The sequence below is a fragment of the Amphiprion ocellaris genome, chromosome 19 (genome assembly GCF_022539595.1).
Source record: "Amphiprion ocellaris isolate individual 3 ecotype Okinawa chromosome 19, ASM2253959v1, whole genome shotgun sequence".
NCBI lineage: Eukaryota > Metazoa > Chordata > Actinopteri > Pomacentridae > Amphiprion > Amphiprion ocellaris.
Window position 1 is genome coordinate 14111986 of NC_072784.1, and position 20573 is coordinate 14132558.

Here is a 20573-nt window from a genome sequence, read left to right on the forward strand (position 1 = left end):
TGAGTACAATCAGTCTGACTGCATGATTATAGTTTTAAAGTGAGCTGTCAGCACTAGAACTTTCTCAGGTTTGCACCTATTGACTGTGTCTGGCTACACGTCTGCATCATGGCTCCATATTTATACATAATATATGTTATGATCTATCCTATCCATGAGCAGCCTTGGCAGAGTACTGCACTCTGAGTGCTTTTCTTGTATTTCTGTTGTGTCCATACACCCTGCAGTGGGGGACCGTGGGCCCCAGCTGAAGACTCCACTTATCACCAATTATAGAAGCTATCTGCTGTGTCCATGTGTCTCAACATACAGCATCAGACACTCCCAGTCTTCGTATGGGCATTTCATCCAAACACACAACTGCTTATGCATTAGTCTTTGAACACAAGTTCATGTTACAGTGCTGGATTGAACTTTTTCATGCATGGATCATTAAAAAACGTGAGAAGTTTTGTCAGAAATTTTAATTTTTTTTAACTCCCAAACATTTTTCTTCATCTATTTTAAGTGAGACACACAACTGTCCACTATTGAGGACACCACGCATCAACAGTTTAAAATGCACTTTATGTGCAGAAAGCAACAGATGAATAGTGCAAAAATTATCAGGTATCACTGTGAAATCTCCCCAGCTGATTACTTACACTAACAGCTAATGTTTGTGTTACAAAGTTGTGAAGTTTTGGTGTTAAAATATGCAAATTAAGTATTTGGGGTAAATACTGTGGTTTTAGTTGAAGTTTCAATGACTGTACTGGACGTCATGTATGAAAGGACTAAACAGCTAATAATTGGTAAAATACCTGAGAAAAGACAAAACATGAAGTGTTAAGTAGTCAATGTGTGATTTGGACTTTAACCTAGTTGATAATAAACTACAAGGTGGAAAAGATGAAATAAAATACAAAGTGGCTGAAACATATGAGTGTTTGCAGTTGATCAAATTTAAAACTAAAGAGTATATAAATAGTACTCACATATTCGGCCTCTTTAAATTGATGCAGCCAAACATCACTGCTGTTGCCAGCTTGTCTCAGGATTCACGTAATTAGTTAAATGAAGCTCACCTGTGAGCAGTGATGACTGAAGAATAAACGAACACTTAAAAAAAAAATATCTGTAAAAAAATGTGGCAACAAGAGTACGAGAAAAACGGTCGAATGGCAAATATCTATAAAATATTTGTGTTTTTAGCTGATTTACACTAATGTGTAATTGTACAATCACACATTGTAAAAGAACAAGTTACTATTTGAAATAATTCTGATTTGTGATGTGTATTATTTACAGTTTTGGCTTGCTTTTTAACAGACAACATGTAAATGAACACGTTTTTTTCCTGTGAATTTATATATATCTGTAATTTGCAAAACAATTAACAGTTTTTCAATCCATATACAAGAACGTAATTTTTCTTTCAAATAATTACAAATATCTGTAAAATATCAATCTTTCCTGTAAATATTGTGCAATCATTCTGTCAAATGTGAAAAGACAAAACATTTATAAAAATATGGATTTTGGATGTGGACATTATGTACAGTTTTTAGTCTGTTTAAACAGTGATGCCATTTGTTTGTGATTTTACTAGATTTATCTGTAATTTAAAAACACAGGGAAAATCTGTAAAATAAAATACAATTTGTCATGTTTCAATATTCAATAGTTTTTTCTTTCAAATAACATCAAATATCTATGAAATAACTATATTTTCTGCTGATTTAAACACTGTAAGACATTGCGTAGTTTCACGGTCAAAAGTAAAAGAACAAATGATCATTTATAGAAATACAGAAGTTTTTATAGTGGCCTGTTTTATTCATGGTTAGTAAGTAAATTAATAATTTTGAGTCAAATTTTACTAATTATTATCTACAATTAAACAAGATGAGTTTAATCTATCATTAACAAAATAGTTTAAAACTTTCATTTTTTACAGTGTACATGCAGCTGGAAGGTCAGACTTAAAAATACATTTTACAGGACTTTTCAAACCTTTTTTTAGAGTTTGGTCAGGCAGCATAGATGAGCTCTATCAGCACAACAAGCCTGCTGCTCTGAGTTATCATGAAGAGCCAGAAATGAAGACCAAAGACCCACCTAGTCACGCTTCGCTACACAACATCCCATCTCTTAACTAAAAGACAATACAGTGTGACCCATCACAAATGTAATACTCTTAAAAATGTATATTCTTTACGGCCTGACCATGACCATACTGTATCGAAACTCAAATAATGGATCAAATATTTCAGCACATTCATGTTTCTTTAAAAATTAGTTTCAGTGCTTTATGTCTGTTATATCTAAGACGAGAATGAGTTCACAGCTATATTTGAAAACTTCAGAAAATAACAACTTTTCATGTCTAAAAATACAGTTTATAGCTGAAGAAAGTGCAAAACCCTGACTCCAGTGTGACAGTATCTCTGACTGAGGAGATGCCGGAGGCTCAATACTCACTCTTTGTTGAGTTTGGCGCCCCGTAGTGTAAACAATGTGACAAAATGCTACTCCACTAAATGATTCGTGTTTTGTTCTGCCCCACAGAGCTCCATTCTGAAAAAAAGCTCTGCACTGTGAAGCCTGTGTAAACATGATTTATGCTGTTTAGCAGCGTTACAAAGTGTTTTTGTTGCTTTCTTTCCCAGTGGTGAACATGAGTTTTGTTAAACAAATCTGTATTTTGTTTGCTGAAATGCCGCTATCATTGCACATGACTATAGTCAATAGCAACGGTTGTTATGCAGGCTGATTACACAAACAGAAAAAACTGTTTTAGTTTAAACATTCTCAAAGGACCAACAGTGGAATGTACCCAGAGAATAGAGGTGTGTGTGCACACAAACACCATCCCCAAGCTGGAAAATTATAACGTAACAATAAAAATCTGTAGACAGCGTCTTCAAAATGAGAAAAAAATCATGAAAAGTGACAACCGCAGTACTTAAACAACCGTTATTTTTATTGAAAGTCTACAGTTTTGACATCAGAGTAAATAATCTGAGATGATCTGTGGAAAAGTAGCTTGAAATGTATTCATTGTGAGCTTGACAGACCAGTGGGAGATGGTCTTCAGAAGCACAATGGATGATCGCTCCAGTTTTTTTTACCAGTTTAAATATGGAATAACTTACCATTTGTACAAAAAATGGACAACAAATTCAAATAGGGTACTTGACAGAGCTCAGCTGCTGCATACAACGGCAGCATTAAAACCAATTACTAATGTTGAAGACTCTTCCAATTTGATATGCATATAAAAGAAAGAAACTTTTGCATTCATCCACCACAAATTCATACTGCATCACCACTTAATACCCGTAAACAGAGTGTTCCAAATCAATCAAAACTAAGTAAGATGTGTTAGTAACAGATCATTCAGAACAGCACTGACACTCCCTTTATTCTTAGAACTCATGTGAAACTATTTTGCATTGACTGAAATTTGCATGTTAGAGCAAGAACAGAAAAGGCAATGAGGCCACAGGAAAAATAAAAGTGAACTCCCTCCTAAATATCTGCAACATCTTCTCCAAATCTCTGCTCCTACACAAAGGAAACTCCAGGAATGGATCCATCATACCGTAACCTTTAACATTTTCAGCTACAGTAATCATTAACAGCCTGGAGAACCAGAATAAGAGCAGAGAGAGGAGCCAGAAAGTAGAGACGTTTGGTGTTTGGCATCACAAAAAACACCTAGTGCTTCTCTGCTGGGGTTAAATTAAGTGCTGTTGTGTCCCAGCAGGTCAGACAAGGTGAACCAGAGGTGGCATCGGCAGTTCGAAGTCGCACTGGCCTGCTGTGATGCTGCAGATGTTAAAGCTGCAACACAGGGAGGTTTACATGATGACGCACGGTGCGCGGCTTTTGGTGATCTTCGCCACCGGTTTCCCATCGAAGGCGGCCTGGATCGCATTCATGACCTGTGGCAGGAAGAAGGAAAAATTAAATACATAACACACAGTTTGGCTGTTGTGATTTACATTTCAGGACTCCAGTGTAGCTAATATTTTAATTGGTTGCACCAGTATGGTCTAGTCTGTGTGTTCATTTTTCCACAGCCTCCTAGTTAACATCTACCTATTGTTGTGAGGCATTTATGAACTTTGGTAAATTGTTGCGTCTCCCAGCAAATTCTACCAACAGTCTACATGTTGGTTATATAGTTTAGATCTTTTTATATAATTTTTTTTTAGCTCTAGTGACAACAGGGAGCACTGAGCAACATTTCATAGCTTTATTATCCTCAATATCTCAAGCTGTTTACACCAAATGCTACTTAACTTTGACTTTACATTCTCAGGTGAATAATTTGCACATTCCTGCAGACTGTAAATATTTCTATTATTTTAATTATGTTGTATAAGTCCTTGGATCGCTAAACTTGCTGTTACTTTGTGTTTCAGCACTGTTTACTGACATGCAATGCCTGCTTTTTAAAATCTTTGAATGTTAGTCTTAGTTTTATACACACACACACACACACACACACACACACACACACACACACACACACACACACACACACACACACACACACACACACACACACACACACACACACACACACACACACACACACACACACACACACACACACAACTCTTTATGGACATTAGTTGTATTTCTATAGTTATTTAAGTGTATTGTTATTGGTATTTTTATAGTCATTTATTTAAAAGTATCGTTATGCACTGTCATGCACCAAAACACTAAGTTAAATTCCTTGTATTTGAAAACCTACATTTATATAAAACTTGCGCTTTTTAGTTCCTATGCATCACGGGGCACTGAACAACAAGATTTAATCATATTTATTATTTATTTTTATAGTACTAAACCACTTGTATAATTCACTTAAAAAATGTTTTATGTGCAGCGATTTGTTTATTTTTGATACGTGCTTTGACTTCATGATGTGTATTTTGTCCTGTCATAGTTCCTGTCTTGCATTGATTTTGAAGGGAATGCAGTTTCATTACACTATAACTTGTGTGCAGAGTTGAGATGACTATAAAAATTATATGACTTGAGGGAGACAGTCATCTCTGAGTTCAACCAGGTTTACAATCTCCCCAACTAAGCTGCATAAATCTCTGAATTCACACTGTTCATGCCTGCAACCCACCACCATAAGCAGATTATCAACCTGTGGGGAACACTGAGATACAATAAAATAAACTATGTAATTCATCAAACCTGTTGGAGCACTGAACATTTTAAGTGAAGAAACACAATGTCCCCAGGAAACATGCCCTCTGCTAAGACTAGTATGTGGTATTTCAAAACCTAAATCCTCCTGCTGACAAACACTAATCTGCAGCTTTGTTCCTCTTTAACATGTTAATCCTTCCTCTTCAGTATGATAAGAAGTAACCATGGTGTACGGAAACTGACAACACAGGTAACGCCCAAAATGTATTACTCACTGCCAAAAGGTGAGGTGGACATTTTTTTGTGCTGATAAACCTGTTAGGTGCACTGGTGCAATCAGTGCATTGAGTTAAATGTAATTTTGCAGACAGTTTGTGTTTGTGTTTCCTACGTCATCTTCCTGTGGGAAGCCGCCCAGCTCAAGCTTGGAGAAGATCAGCTGCCCATTGATCTGGATCTCAAAGCTGCCTGGAATACCCCACCCAAACAAACAAACAAATAATCAGCAAAACACTCACCAGGAAATAAGAGGAGAGCTTTGATTTGTTTTGCTCAAGTAATTATTGAATTATTTATTGTATTATACGTATGCTCAAGGTTCAATATGACTAACAGAGCATAAATCTTGGGTGCAAAGCTCAAACATTACTCCTGTCACATAAAACTATACTTATTTACCTGATCTTCCCACGAAGCCCGACACATCCGCATCAGGAAACTCCTCCTTCACGACTCGGTGGAGCTCCCGATAGCGGGGTTCGTAGCCTCAAGCGCCACTAGATGGAAAAAAACATACATATTTCAACAGCAGTTTGCAGAATAAGAAACTAAACACTACTAGCAAGGCTGCGAACAGTCATTTAGCTTAGAGCTAATGATGCTAGCGATTGGTAATGTACAGTGTAACCGTCTATAAACCGAGATTTTAAGGAAGAAACCGGGTACAAGTGAGCAAACACTGTCACAAAAAATGAGAACAGGTATGAAAAATGATAAATACCAGTATTCGACTTCAACTTTCACTCCCATTGTTCCTCCAGCGGCGTTGTGTCACCAGAGCAGAGCTCCTCTTGCTTTAGTAGCTAACAACAGCTTTTGTAACGGACAACCGGAAATGGGCGGGGGTTATTCCACACAGCCGGAAAGGGCGGGGCTTATTCCAAACTGCAGCTGTCTATCATAGACTATATAGATAGCTTAATATTTTTATTTTCATTGCTTATATGATCAGTTTTCTGATTTCGGATCATTTACCATTTACACTTCATTATTTGGACCGAATGTGACTTTAGATTTTTAATCCAAAGTCACTGAGAGTTTTAACCATCAAGCTTTTTTTTTTTTTTTTTTTTTATCAGTAGGTAATTTGGCTAAAAATAAACGATATTGTAAGATCACAGCATTGATATTTAATTTATTCATGCTAATGTATACAATAATATGGTAGGATCTTTCTATTTAAATTAGGTAGTTAAATTTGTATGAACTATTTAAATTTGTATTTTTTTTTTACTAATTTAAAAACAACAAAAAAAAATTATGGTTGGATCATGACCTTAATATTTAAATGAGTCAGTAAAATTTGTATGAACTAATTCAGTTTATTAATTTTAAAAAATATACTGAAAACTAGCAAACAATATCATAGGGCATTATCTTTAGGATTGAAATTTCTAAGTATTTTTTTTATTGCTGAATAATATTGTAGGGTCTTCTCCACTAATCTCATCCCCATGAGGAGTCCAAATCCTCAACAGAAGGCTATCCTGTAGGACATAACCTTGTCTCATATCTCCCACGTGACTGGATGGCACCACTAACGCATACAGATCTTTCAAGGATGAATCCTTTTTCTGTTCTTACACCAGGTCTGCACGAGAAACACAAAGATTATTTGGCACAGTAAAGGAATAGACTTTGCCAAGTTGCTTAGATATACCACTATAGGGCAATGCTGCTGCCATCGCACGACTTACAGCACACACAGCAGACGAAACGTCTTCCCCCTCATCTGGCTGCTGTGCCCCCACCAGGTGGCACCGCAGGACCTAGAACAGTGACCTTTACAGGATCTAAAGAACATGAGCGATCAGTCTGCATGGATACAGGAGTTTCAACAACGCCCCCTAGAGGCGCTGCAACAGGATGACATGGTAGCTGTTGCTGCTCAATCTGTACTAAAGTGGGATTTTGAGATGCACATACAGGTCTTTTATCATCGGACCACATACGACCATCACGTACCAGATCATTACCTAAGATGATATCAACTCCCCAGACTGGAAGTTCTTCCCGAACAGCAATTTCCACTTCCTTCTGGAAGAAACCACATGATAAAAACATTTTATGCACCGGAACATAAAGAGTTTGGAGCACCAAACCTCTACAGGACACACAGCCCCCGGTGTCTGACCATGGTGAAAAAAGCAAAACAGCTGCCTTTACAAAAGAGTGCATGGCTCCTGAATCTCTCAAAATTTTGACTGAGGTTTGCTGGTGTCCATCCCTTAATCTTACAACTCCATCAGAGATGAAGATCTGACAGCATGAATCAATCTCAGAGATGCTGTTTGTTTGAACTGTAAAACCAGAGGGCTCAACTAAGTCTGTTCTTTCTTGTTTGGTAATGTTGCTTTGTGGGAGTTTCGCTGTCTTAAGACTTTTTTTATTGCCTTTTTCTTGGTGAGAATGTTAAAGGGTTAAGCCACATAAAGTTTCTAGGCAAAAGATTGAGGTTACCAATCATTACCCACTTTCAGAAATTCCGGATTTATGGTGTTTCACATCACGTCAATTGGACAACAATCCTGTGTGTGGTGATTATACTGTTAATTTTATACTGTTTCCTTTTAGGAGTTTACATGTCAACTAAAGAAGAGAACCACCTGATTAGCTAAGCATAAATAATGTGTTCTGTGGCAGAGTCTAGAGAGACACACATCAGGAGTAATGAGGAATCCACTATGGGATCGATGCTGGGTTATGCTCAAGAACGGAATCTAAGCAAGTGTTGGGTGTATCAGAATATGCCTAACTCCATGTATTGTGGCATGCTTACATCAATAATCTTTTCTCTAGCAGACTATAAAGCAGTAAATCGGAATGGGTTAGATTAAAAGATGGAGAGACGTGCAGCAGACTGCTTCTCCCTTGGCTTTCCCATAAACATTACAGAATTTACTGAATATCAGAAAATGACAGAGTGGTTTGCAAAGGAGGGTCACAAATATATCTCCTAGTATAGATGAATTTATGTAAATATCAGTACAAAAGATAGTGATTGCTGGGTGAAGAATACTGAATGATGATTTAATAGTAACTGGAAATTATACTGTGATAAAGGTATTCATCTTAGAATTAATCAATGATTTTAACAACATTTCACTGTGATTTATGAATTTTTACTAGATGTGTTGCTGTATACTGATTCACACATTGCATCATTGTGCTCATTTGAGTTGCGCTGATCTGAGAAATAGGAGGGTCTCGAACATCGTTCCCACGGTGTGAATAGAACGAATAAAAGATGATTTAGACCAGATCAGTTAGAGGGATGCAACTGCTTACAGACACACACACACGCACGCACACACACAACATATACATACAAACACCACATACATCTCATACATAATTTTGTCACATCTAGGCCACATTTATGAGTTCTGTTTGAATCTTAATCACCAATTGTGGCTTATAATAAGTTTTATATTGTGTTTTATGTTTTTGAGAATCATGGATAACATGACAGTAACTGTGCTGCCTGGATACCAACTGAAGCTCTTAGGGAGACAGGCTAATGAGCTGTTATGCAGATCTCTAGGATCGCCGCCCCATGAATTTGGTGTAGTCAATCTATGTGATTTGTGAAGGAAAAATTACTCACTTTCTCTTTCTGAGGTGGTTCTAATTTATGACATCCTAAATGCCGGTGTGTCAACCAACTGCGGTCACTCTAAACCAACTGCAGGTGCTGAGTCATCCCAAATTGTCACCCTTGACTCATGGTTCTCCTATATAGAGGATACAAACTTGCGTATGCTGTCTCTGTCCCCTAATATGACCCTGAGACAGACGCTTGGTAAAGATAACATAGGGATAAAAGACAACTATCTGGCTGACGACGTCAGAACAACAAGATTATATTGCGGTGTTCCTGTTCAGATGGATCCTGAACTAACAGTCCTGCCTCCACATTTACAGTGTAATCTAAACATGGTATGCCTTCCAAACGGTATAAGTACCCAAGACCAGAGAGACTCCTCAGAACTGATGCTGCCAGTCCTCACATCACTGTGTTACTCGCTGTATCATTTCTCCTGAATTCAGTAAACCTTATTCTCAACATAAGCCATCTGAGACTCCAGAGTGTCTCTTGAGTTGCCTCCTGATTCCTCTTTCAACATCGCAGAACTCCCTAACAGTGTCCAGTGTGTCTGTGTTTGGTAAATGATAAATACTATTTCTACAGAGGTGTGGTTCCTTCTGTCCACTGCATGCCAGTCTGATTACTCATTACAGACGACCTTCAGACTCATAAAACACAAACTCCTGCAGCAAGAAGCTTTGGTCACATTTTTTCATGCAGAAACACGGAAACAGAAACGTGACATGTGAATAAACGGCGATTATTTTTAAGTCTAGAAGCTCATAGACGGTGCAGAATCTGAGATGGCAACCAGCGAGCTGTCAGCATGTAAGTTCTCATATCTGATGAATCTTATCAGCTAAATAACATCCATGACTTTGTTTCAATTTCAAACAAAACAACGTCTTACTTTGCAAAACTTGCACAGTAATTCTCAGCATCATATTCCAAATGTCCTGATATTGATTTAACAAACTATGTAATATAGGTATGTGTAATTGTTTATTGTTTTATGAAATTTGATGTCATTTACTTTTAGAATTGATTCCTCTAGTAGTTTCGTTGAGATCCCAAGTAAATAATCAATCTTTTCATTTGTAAAAGGTCATTTGAGCGTTTGAACATCGCCAATAATGCACAATATAATCCATGATGGAAATAAGGACATTTACTCAAGTGTTGTGCTTGAAATTTACTTGGGTATTTCCATTTTGTGCAGGTTGCTTCTTTTAATCCAGCCTTCATATGATGACTTAAATTCTATAATACCAATACAGACAAAATATTATAAACTAATAAATTACATTATCTGTAATTTAAGAAAACAGGGCAATCAGTTGAAAAATCTTTTACCACTTTTAAAAATCTTTAATATACATAATTAGTTCTACGTTTTAAAGATGCAAATATCTGTTAAATAATATTTTGTGTTGATTTAAATACAGCAAAATAGTCTAATTTTATGGGGAAATGTAAAAGAACAAAATATTATTTGTAAAAATACAGATTTTTTTTGACGTGGCCAGTTGCTTTTTGTTCATTGTTTGGTTTACAGTGCATGTCAAATATTTAATTTCTTTCATTTACTATTAATTATCTTTAATTTACTGAAACAGAAATAAACAGTAAATGTTCAACATTTAAAAACTGTTTGAATTGCTTGTTATTTACAGTATACTAATACTTTTGCCATTTCTAAACTTTGATGGCAATACTTTTGTACTTTTGTCAAGTATAATTTAAAAAGGCATAATTTTCACTTGTAATAGTATATTTACACTGCAGTTATGCTGCTTTCACTGAAGTAAAATACTTTATTTTCTTTTGCCATCTCTGACTGTAATTTCTCTGAGGTAATCCGATATGTTACAAATAGAACACGACAAAGAAAAGCAGTAAATACTCACCTTCAAGAAGCTGCAGCTGTGAGATCTGTGAGAGATTTTGACCCTTTTGTCTAGAAATTGACTTGACTGGTGGATTATCAAAACTATATCTGCTTAATTTTTTAACAAATAGTTCCAGATGTACAGGCTTATGGTGTAAATTTTTTAGGCATTTTCATTTAGTGTATGAAAATTGATCATTGGTTTTGAACAAGAAATGGGACTTTAGGCAAAGAAGCTTTAGCCATAATTATCCTTTCTCATATTTTTGTTTCATTTTTGTTTGTCAGTGGATGGCTGGTGTACGTCACAGTTACAGATTGTACTTCTTGGAGGCAGAAACTCAGGGAAGAACTCTGTGGGGAACCTTATCCTGGGTAAAGAGGAGTTTGTCACCAGAGAGAGGACTTCCTGCTCACGGCGGCTGGGTGTGGTGGCCGGACGGTGGCTCACGGTGGTCGACACTCCCGGCTGGTGGTGCGACTTCAGTGCTCAAGACACATCTAAGCTGGTGAAGAGAGAGATCCTCAGCAGCGTCTCTCTGTGCTCACCGGGCCCACATGTCTTCCTGGTCACGGTCAAGGCCAGCTCGGCCTTCTCGGAGAGGCGTCGACGGGCCGTGGAGGAGCACGTGGCCCTGCTGGGTGAGAAGGTGTGGAGCCACTGCATCGTGGTGTTCACCTTTGCAGACAGGTTCGAACACTCTGGAGCAGAAAAGTGTTTGGAAAGAGGAGGAAAGGCCCTCCGATGGCTGAGCGACAAGTGCAGCCAGAGGTGTCACAGTGTTATCTTGAGTGACGGCGCTGAAGTCAAAGAGCTGCTGGTGAAGATACAGAATCTAGTCATGGAAAACGGAAACAGAGTGTTTGAAATGCAGGAAAACATCTTGCAGGCGACTGCAGAGGAGAAGAGGCGGGTGGAGGAGAGGGCTCAGCTCAGGTTTATCAGGATGAAACAGCAGAGATCTCAGATGAGAGGTGAGTCAGTGATGATTTTTAAAATGCATTGCATAATTTATCTGCTCAAGGGAAATCCTCAAATTAGGTCTTAATATCCAGCAGTGTAAAAAGTAGTTAAATATGAGTATGCGTTTTCATTTACTGTGTGAAAATGCAACAGCATAATAACTGCAATTATTATAATCAATAGTCACCTACCTCAGAAATAATCCTTTAAATAAACAGTGATAATGCAGTAAAAATATCGACATGTATCTTTAAAATAATGCCATTTTAGTAGATTTCAATATAGTAAAACAAATCATTTTGTCATCACACATTGTAAAATAACAAATTACTATACGTAAAAATGCAGATTTGTTTTTAATGTACAGTTTTGGTCTGTTTTTTTACAGTTAATATGTCAATATTTTTTTCTGGGATCTTATCAGTTATCTGTAATGTAACAAACAGAGACAATCTGTAAAATAACAGTTGAAAAACCACATACTTTAAAAAATTTGTGAATATGCATGTTTTTGCAAATTTATAAACAGTAAAAAATAGTGTAATTTAAGATCAAATGACGCAAATATTTTGTGTTGGTTGAGGAGCTTCGCAAAGAACAGAATTCAGTTGAGTTTTTAGGTGTTCAGGTAAGGCTTCGGTTTCTGCAGCCATAATTCCTGTTGCTTTTTATGCTGTGGTGGCCATAAAAAGCATTTGTCCATCTAAGCACGACTTTTCCTGCAGTCCTAAATGTGCATACGTCTATTTTAAAAGGCAGTCGCCCTTCAGACAACAGCATTGACTGCCTGGCATCATCGTCCCTGCAAAGTCTCACAAAACAGCATCAAGACCTACTCAGGTACTTATTTCTTCCCCAAAAATGGCCCTAAAGGATTTACTACATGGACGATTGTTACACTCAAAACATGCACAAGGAGTTAAGCCAACCTGAAACAGTCCACAAGTTTCTGTAGTGGAAAAAGACCTACTAATACAGTCAGCAAATCAAACACAAAACCCAATTTGTGTTATCTCTCAGTACTCTGATTTCCCTGTACCAAGCCCCATATGTTGTTGAAGATGTAAACTCTTGAGAACAGGTTACATGTGGTAAAAGAGTAAGAACGTTTCCAAAACAGCTGGACACCAGAGAGCAAACAGTTCACTTGTAAAATCACAACGTGATAGCTACAGCTAAACAGCAAACTAAACTTGCTCAAACATTTGACAAATTGAAGGAAAAACCAGATTGCTTGGCCCCTACAATGGGAGATCTGGTGGATCTGGAGCATTTTGCTGGAATAGTTTGGTATCAGTTGTTCCTTTGAAGGGAAGGGTAACTACAAATCAGAACAAAGTTGTTCAAAGTGATCACCTTTATCCCATGGTGAAACATTTTTATTCTGATGGCAGTGGTCTCCTCCAAGATGATAGTGCCCCCATCTATAGGACATTGCAGGTCAATGTTTTCAATGAAAATAATGTGAATCATTTTCACTGAAAACACAGTCACCTGCAACTGATCTGATCATCAAAAATCCCAAAAATTGAGGAAATATGTTATTGAAGAATGGTTTTCTATCCTTCCAGTAGAGTTCCAAAGATTTGGAGACTGAATGCCAAGGTTTTGAGTCTCCAAACTATGCCTTTAACCATAACTTCTCACTCGATCTTGGCTGAAAATCATCTAAAAATCTTCCCTCTGCTCTACATTTACCAATTTTTTCATGCAGGGAGACTAAGGCCAGTTACTGACATTCGGATAGTGTTGCTTGGAGCAAAGGGTTCTGGGAAAACTTCAGCACTGAACACCATCCTGGGCAGAGAGAGCATCCAGCAAACCAGCAGAACAGCTCAGTGTGTGGTGGGAAAAGGTGTTGTGTTTGGGAGGCAGGTGACCGTGGTGGACACTCCAGGCTGGTGGATGAACTACTTCTGCGCCGAGAGTGCCATCTTCGATCAGAGGGAGATGGTGTTGGGTTTGTCTCTGTGCCCTCCTGGACCTCATGTCTTCTTGCTGGTGATCCGAGTGGACCGAGCCTTCACTGAAACCTACAGGAGGGCGGCTCAGGAGCATCTAGAGCTGATCAGCGAGCACATCTGGAGCCGCGTCCTCCTGCTGTTCACTTTCGGCGACTGGTTGGGAGAAACAACCACCGAGCAGTACATAGAAAGTGAAGGAGAACCTTTACGCTGGTTGGTTGAGAGATGCAACAACAAGTATCACGTTCTGAACAGTAAAACGAAAGGTGATGGGTTCCAGGTCAGAGAGCTGATTGGGAAGCTGGAGGAGATGACGATGAGTGGATGCAGCAGTGGACGGCATTATGAAATAGAGAGGAGAGCGTTGGAACAGCTGGAGGGGAAGATGAAACAAGAGAAAGACAGAGTCAAAGAAAGGCTGATGAGAAGGAAGACGCAAAGGCAGATGGCAAAGTCTCAGCTGGGTGAGTTGCATACATTTAATTAATCATTACTTGTTCTGTTTGGATTTTTTTTAACAAATGTCACTCTTTTTTTTCTCACAGAGAAGCTCAACCCTGTGCCAGAGATGAGAATAATCCTCATTGGTGGCAGGAAAACAGGCAAAAGCTCCTGTGGAAACACCATCCTCAACCAAAAGAGCTTTGACACCGACGTCCAAACCACTTCCTGTGCAGAAAAACGAGGCGAAATTGAAGGCAAGCTGGTGTCAGTGTTGGACACGCCAGGTTGCTTCTCAGTGACCTCTGATGTCCTGACAGCATCCTGTGCAATCCTTCTGGTCATCAACATGAGCTCCTCGTTCAAAGACGCCCACAGAGAAGCTCTGGAGGAGCAGCTGGAGGCCGGAGGAGGTCGCCTGTGGAGGAGAACCATGGTGCTGTTCAGTTACGGGGACTGGCTGGGCGACACGAGCATCGAGCAGCGAATCGAGAGCGAAGGCGAGTCGCTGCAGAGACTGGTGGAGAAATGTGGGAACAGATATAATGTTTTGGATAATAAGCACTGGGGAGATGGAGCTCAGGTGAAGGAGCTGATGGAGCTGGTGGAGGAGATGCTGGTTGCAGAAAGGATGGATGCTCTCCAGGGAGGTGACCACATGTACAAAAGCGTTTCTTCAGCACAAAATGCAATGACTCTAAGTAAGAAGGATATAAAGGAGCTCATAAAGAGAAGACATCAGCTGCTCAGTGCCTGTGAGTATTATTTACTAGCATGTTTAACCACCACACGTTCAGCCTTTTTGTTGTGGATTGAATTCTGTTTGAAGGACTTTTCATAAAACAAAAATACAAAACAAGAAAGAATCCACAGATTGGTTGGGTTTTCATGTATATTTTGTCAGGTCAAAACTCTAAATTCATGAGGGTTATTTCCATAATTAACAGTACTATGGGGTCTTGGCCATTCTATTTCTACTAGTTCAGGTCAGTGCCACAGTTTATTAAACTGTAGGGTCTTAGTTTTATTATTACAATCGTCAGGTTATATTCCATAATTACCAACACTGTAGTGTTTCAGCCTTAATATGTATTGTAGTCAAGTAGAGTCGTATTTTGTCTAACTTTTGTAGGTTTTATCCCAAATATGTAAATTACTCAGGTAAAATCATCATAAATAACATGAAAGGGTCATAACCCAAATAATTACACTTGTTAGGTTACTTTAGTAGCTCCAACCATAATCCTTTTTACTGGAGTGAATTTTAATACAGCAGTTAGTGTCATTAATGTGTTTTATGACAGAATAAAAGCAGAACAAAACTTGACGTACCTATTTTATCTTGTTATATTACATGCTGTCCAAGGGACTACAAGACAGTTAATAAGACAGAAATTAGATTTTTTTTTCTATTTTTAAATCATTCATGAATTTAGAATTTTTTCTCGTTGGTTACAGAATATCCTTTATAACACAAACCTAAAAATGACTTTATCATTGATGACTGGCTGCTTTGTTGTTTCCTGAACAACAGACATATGCAACCAGGGACACATCTCAAATGAGTCACAATTCGACATCACCTGCCCAAATGTGAATTTACAGCATCTGCCTCAGTGACCTTTGAACATCCAAATCTTATCCGTTCATCCTCGAATTCGAGTGAACCTTTGTCGTATGTTTGAAGAAGAAGAATGGAATGTAACTGCTATTTGTAAATTTGTCAACAGATAAACTATTATATCTTTAATTGGCCAGAATCAGCTCATTATGTTTACTAATTAGCGGGTATATTTGGTTTATTTAACAGGGACAGTAAATTAATAAAACATGCTGAATGTGTAAATATAGTCTGTGGGCAGAGATGAGGTAGTAATCAGTCATAAAGCATGACAAACAAAATCAGTTCTTGTGTAATATACAAAACTATGTACCAATTGAAACTGAAAATGATTTTTAAAAATATGGAATAAGCAGCACAGAGATGAAATATGAAAAACAGCCCTATCAGGTGTAATATGGGTAGAGAAGAAATGAAATGTGGTTAACGGTATAAAGGATGAGGTAGCAGCTGCTGTAAAGAGAGATAAGCAGATTTCTATCTGAGGATGGGTGGAGACAGCTGTTAAAAGAAGGGCTGGACTTTTAGTAGCTTACATGAAATCACATGAAGTGTTGTTATTTCCTTTACAGTGCCTGAATCAGCCACTTCTACACCAAACTGCACCGCTGCTGCTGCTCAAACTGTGGCTTTACCAGCCCACAGAGCCAGACGACTGACTGGATTCACCATCGTGGACATGTCCTACATCACCTCAGTGCTCTCTGGTGCAGAAGGACTGAGGTGGCCGACGGGGAATCTACCTGTCCGGCTCTCTGCTCCTCACCTGAAACTGAACAACTTCATGCATCCCAGAAATCAAACGATGCTTCTGGTTTCATCTCAAAATCACCACAGTACCCTCGCAGAGGAAGATACCATCAGTGTACACAGCCTCTGCCATCCTGTGCTGAAAGATCGGACTCTCAGGAGGCTTTCTGAGTCCGGAGGCCTGCAGATGCTCATCGATCAGTGGGGCAGCAGCAGCCTGGAGGAGCTGGAGGCCTTCATCGACTCCTACTTTGAGTTGGTGTGGGAGGAGACCATGGGGTCGTGTCAGGATGCCGAACCCGACTGTGAGACTGCAGAGCTGGACGCCGTCATCAGGGAAGTTGCAGAAGAGGAGAAGGAAAAGGAGGTTCTCTCTTCCATTGATAGGAAACTTTCAAAGCTGGAGATCCTCGAGGAGATCCGGAGTGATCTGGTGGAGCTGAAACAGAGTCTGGAGAGCAGCTGGAGAGCCATTCAGGAGCTTGGAGACAAAAACAAACCAGACCAAGATGACACATGTTGATAAAGAGGAGTCAGTGATCAAAACTTCAGGCAGAAAGAGAGAATTAATCATTTTTTCACAGCCATAATAATAAATGGATGTAAAGAAGAAGAAAAAAGAAATGGGGCTGCAGTTAAACCATTTCTCCACAAGAGGGAGCTGTTGTATAAGAGTAGGTTTTCTATCGTATGCTTCTGCTGATTCCTCCAACTTCTGTTTTTTTCTGAAAATATCAGAACTTTTGAAATAGATGAAGTATTAAGGATGATTTTGCAACTAAAGCTACATTTTCTCCAATAAAACGGTGCTGTATATAAACATTTTTGCACACTGAATATGAAAAATCTCTAGTTTTTCCTTCAAAGTTCTTTAGTTCCTGCTGTCATGACCGAATACTCACAAAAGATCTGAAGCTCTGCAAAGTGCTTGGGACGAATGCAGCCATTTGGCATTAATATTTCTCTCTTTTTCTTTCGCTCTCGTTCACATGTATGGGGCAACAAAACTATTAGAAACACACGAACATAATGGGATCCAACAGTACAAAGCCGTAAACTACAGTGTTGGCTTAGACACAGTTTCAACAACAATTAAGACTAAGATGATATAATGAAGAGACCAAATGTATGTGAAGGTTGTAACATTACAGCCAGATGTGATTGTTAAGCTTCTCATCCCAGAATCATGGGCATTAAGCTGCAGGGCACTCAAGGTTTTTCTGCAGGAGTTTGGCTGCAGTTAATTTTATCCATTTTATTTTTTAAGGCCTGGTTTGCAGGTGGGATTCCTGTTCATCTCAAAGGTACTGGATGGGGTTGAGATCAGAGCCCAGTTCAGGCCAGTAAATTTTATTTAAATAGGCCAAAGTCACAAATCACACAATTGTGATTCGTGCAGGTTTTGACATCTTCTTCTGTAGATGTGATTTGGATTGTATAGATGACAATATAGAGAAACGAAAAGACAATTTTCAGATTATAGATTGTAAAAATATCTGACTACTATGGATCAAGGAGGATGCCATGCAGCTTCCAGATGCCAAACCTCCCGACCCACATGACCTCTGCAAATTCACCACAAACTAAACATGCATTTGTCATCTGGCTTCACTAAGCCTGTTAAACTGCAGTCCACAGGTTCCAATTATAGGTATTAGCATGTTAGCATCAAAAACTACAGCATTAGAATAAGCTGATCAGGATATAAAGCTGTAAAAAAAAAAAAAACACCAAAAAAACACTGATGCATGCTGTGAGGCAGGAAGTCCCACTCTGTTTTGTCTGGTTTAAAGAGTTTGGGTCTGGTTTAAGCCTAGTTTAAAGTCTCTCAGTTTGGTTTGGATCTGGTGTGATGAGTCCAAATATGGCTTGAAGCTTCCAGGTTTGGTTCAAGTCTGTGTTCAAGTTTCAGGTCTGGTTTAGATCTGATTAATTGCATCAAGGTCTGGTTTAAAATGTCCAAGTCTGCTTTGGAGCTTCCAGGTCTAGTTCAAGTCTGGTTCAGTATCAACTGGAGGTCTGTTTTAAAGTATCCAGGTATGGTTGGAATCTAGGTTAAAGGTTTTAGCTCTGCTTTAGAGATTTGGTCTAAAGTGTCCATTTGTGGTTCAAGTTTGGTTTAAATTGTTCAAGTCTGGTTCAAGTTTCATTTAAAGCTTCCAGGTCTTGTTCAAGTCTGGTTTAGTGTCAACTAGTATGAGAAATTTAAAAACTATAACACAAAGCAAAGGCAGTTTAGTTGCTGCAGCCAAAGTCAGGAAAAAAGCTGTCAAACTGTGTGATTGTGTCAGTTAACAAACTTTTAAAATCATTTCCTAAAGAGCAGATCTGACTATAATTACAACTGTGTATTCCATTGAGTTATGGTGTTCCTTAGATGTGTTCTTCTACTGTCAATTTTGGCTTTATTCTTTCAGCTGCATGGACTTGAAAGCAAGTGAAGAACAAATATTAAAACATATCTCTAACAGGAAAGTGAGCTTACTGCCAATGCCAAGGCCAACAAGTACTAGGCTGTAGTGCTTTAATCGGTCTCTGTTTAAAGGCCCGTGGAAAAATAAAATGCTTTGAAACTTCTTTCTGTCAACACACAAAAAATAAAGCAAGCACGACCAGAGTTCCCACCACTAATACCCTGTATTTATGCTTGTCAGGGAAAGAAAAAGGTTTAGACGGACTGTAAAAACTCTGGCCTTTCTCAGAAACACTTGCACTATTGGTGCACTGAGATCTAGAAGTGGTGTTATCATTTTTCTAAGAGATCTGATTGGTCAGAAGGTGAAGTTTTTATATGCATTGGTCTGTTTTCTTAAACTTAACCTGTTCTGGAGAGGGTCAGGCGTGCATCATAATGATATATATAACCCTGGTAAGAAGTAAAGCACCATCATAACCCTAAAAACCCAGAATTTAACCAGAAGTTACCTCAGTAACAACAAATCCTGCTTCACAGTACAGACCTCTGGAGAGAAGACAAACTATAAAAGAAGCAAAATGACTACTAGTTACTGGAGACTAATAACTAGAAGCACACAAAAGACCACAAATCAAGAGAGAGGTTTAACAACAGCATTCTTAAAAGTACTACATCACTTGTGTATGATGAGTTAACAGGATTTGACATTGCAGGTTCAGGAAATTTCCAGAGATCTTTACAAACTTTGGTCAAAGACAATTTAGGAATCCACACATGAATCTGGCAATTAAGGGTTGTTGCTTAAGGTGAGGGGAAATACAAAGTGTTTCCCTTGAGGCACTGAGATGTACAATACTACAACCAACTATCTAAACTTGAGGTACTTGTCGTAAAGCTTTTTTACTTACCATGAAATCCCACTTGGTACAGTCCATTTTATAAACACCTGGTGAAACAAAGACCTTTAAGGTGTGCATTCTAACAATGATTGCAAATCAAGACAAGCAAGAAAATAATGGCACAAATACTTCAATGGAATCTTAAATTAAGCAAATTAATTAAATAAAGAAGATTATTACCTGATTGTTGGGTAAAGATGACTCAGTGCAGGAAGCACAGTCAGGCTGTCCAGAAATCTTTGGCCATATAGTCAGAACAGAGCCTTAAGAGGGAAAAGAAAGCAAACACTGGATCTAATTAAATTTAACGGCCTTTTGCAGAACGTCTAAAGTCTTGAAAGATTGAACTTAACTGTGCTCATTTATGCAGGAAAGTCCACATGTTGGTTTCTTCCAGTTTAAACTCTTCGCCATCCAACAATCTGACAGTGTTTAAAAATAGAAGATCATCCAACCTACTGTTTTCTTTGTAGAGGAAACAGACAATCTGCACAGCTCTCATTCAGCTTTTTCTTTGGACTTCAGCAAGACACACACACCAGCAGACGTCAACAAGTCTGCGGCAAAGTGAACATAGTGAAAGTCCACCGACTCCAAAGCTG

General features: G+C 38.5%; 2 protein-coding genes across 2 annotated transcripts; one reads left to right on the forward strand and one right to left on the reverse strand.

Annotated features, from left to right (window-relative positions):
• Positions 1-2944: 2944 nt before the first annotated feature.
• selenow2a (selenoprotein W, 2a) lies at positions 2945-6304 on the reverse strand. Its single transcript, XM_023299505.3, has 4 exons — positions 6161-6304; positions 5839-5936; positions 5552-5628; positions 2945-3929 (listed from the first exon to the last, which is right to left on the reverse strand). The coding sequence occupies exons 1-4, from the start codon at positions 6187-6189 to the stop codon at positions 3846-3848; spliced, it is 288 nt and encodes a 95-aa protein (XP_023155273.2). The 5' UTR covers positions 6190-6304; the 3' UTR covers positions 2945-3845.
• Positions 6305-9714: 3410 nt separating this feature from the next.
• On the forward strand, positions 9715-17502 carry si:ch211-214j24.15 (GTPase IMAP family member 8). The gene is made up of 5 exons (XM_023299521.3): positions 9715-9856; positions 11205-11891; positions 13595-14308; positions 14390-15040; positions 16479-17502. The coding sequence occupies exons 1-5, from the start codon at positions 9832-9834 to the stop codon at positions 17177-17179; spliced, it is 2778 nt and encodes a 925-aa protein (XP_023155289.2). The 5' UTR covers positions 9715-9831; the 3' UTR covers positions 17180-17502.
• The last annotated feature ends 3071 nt before the right edge of the window (positions 17503-20573 follow it).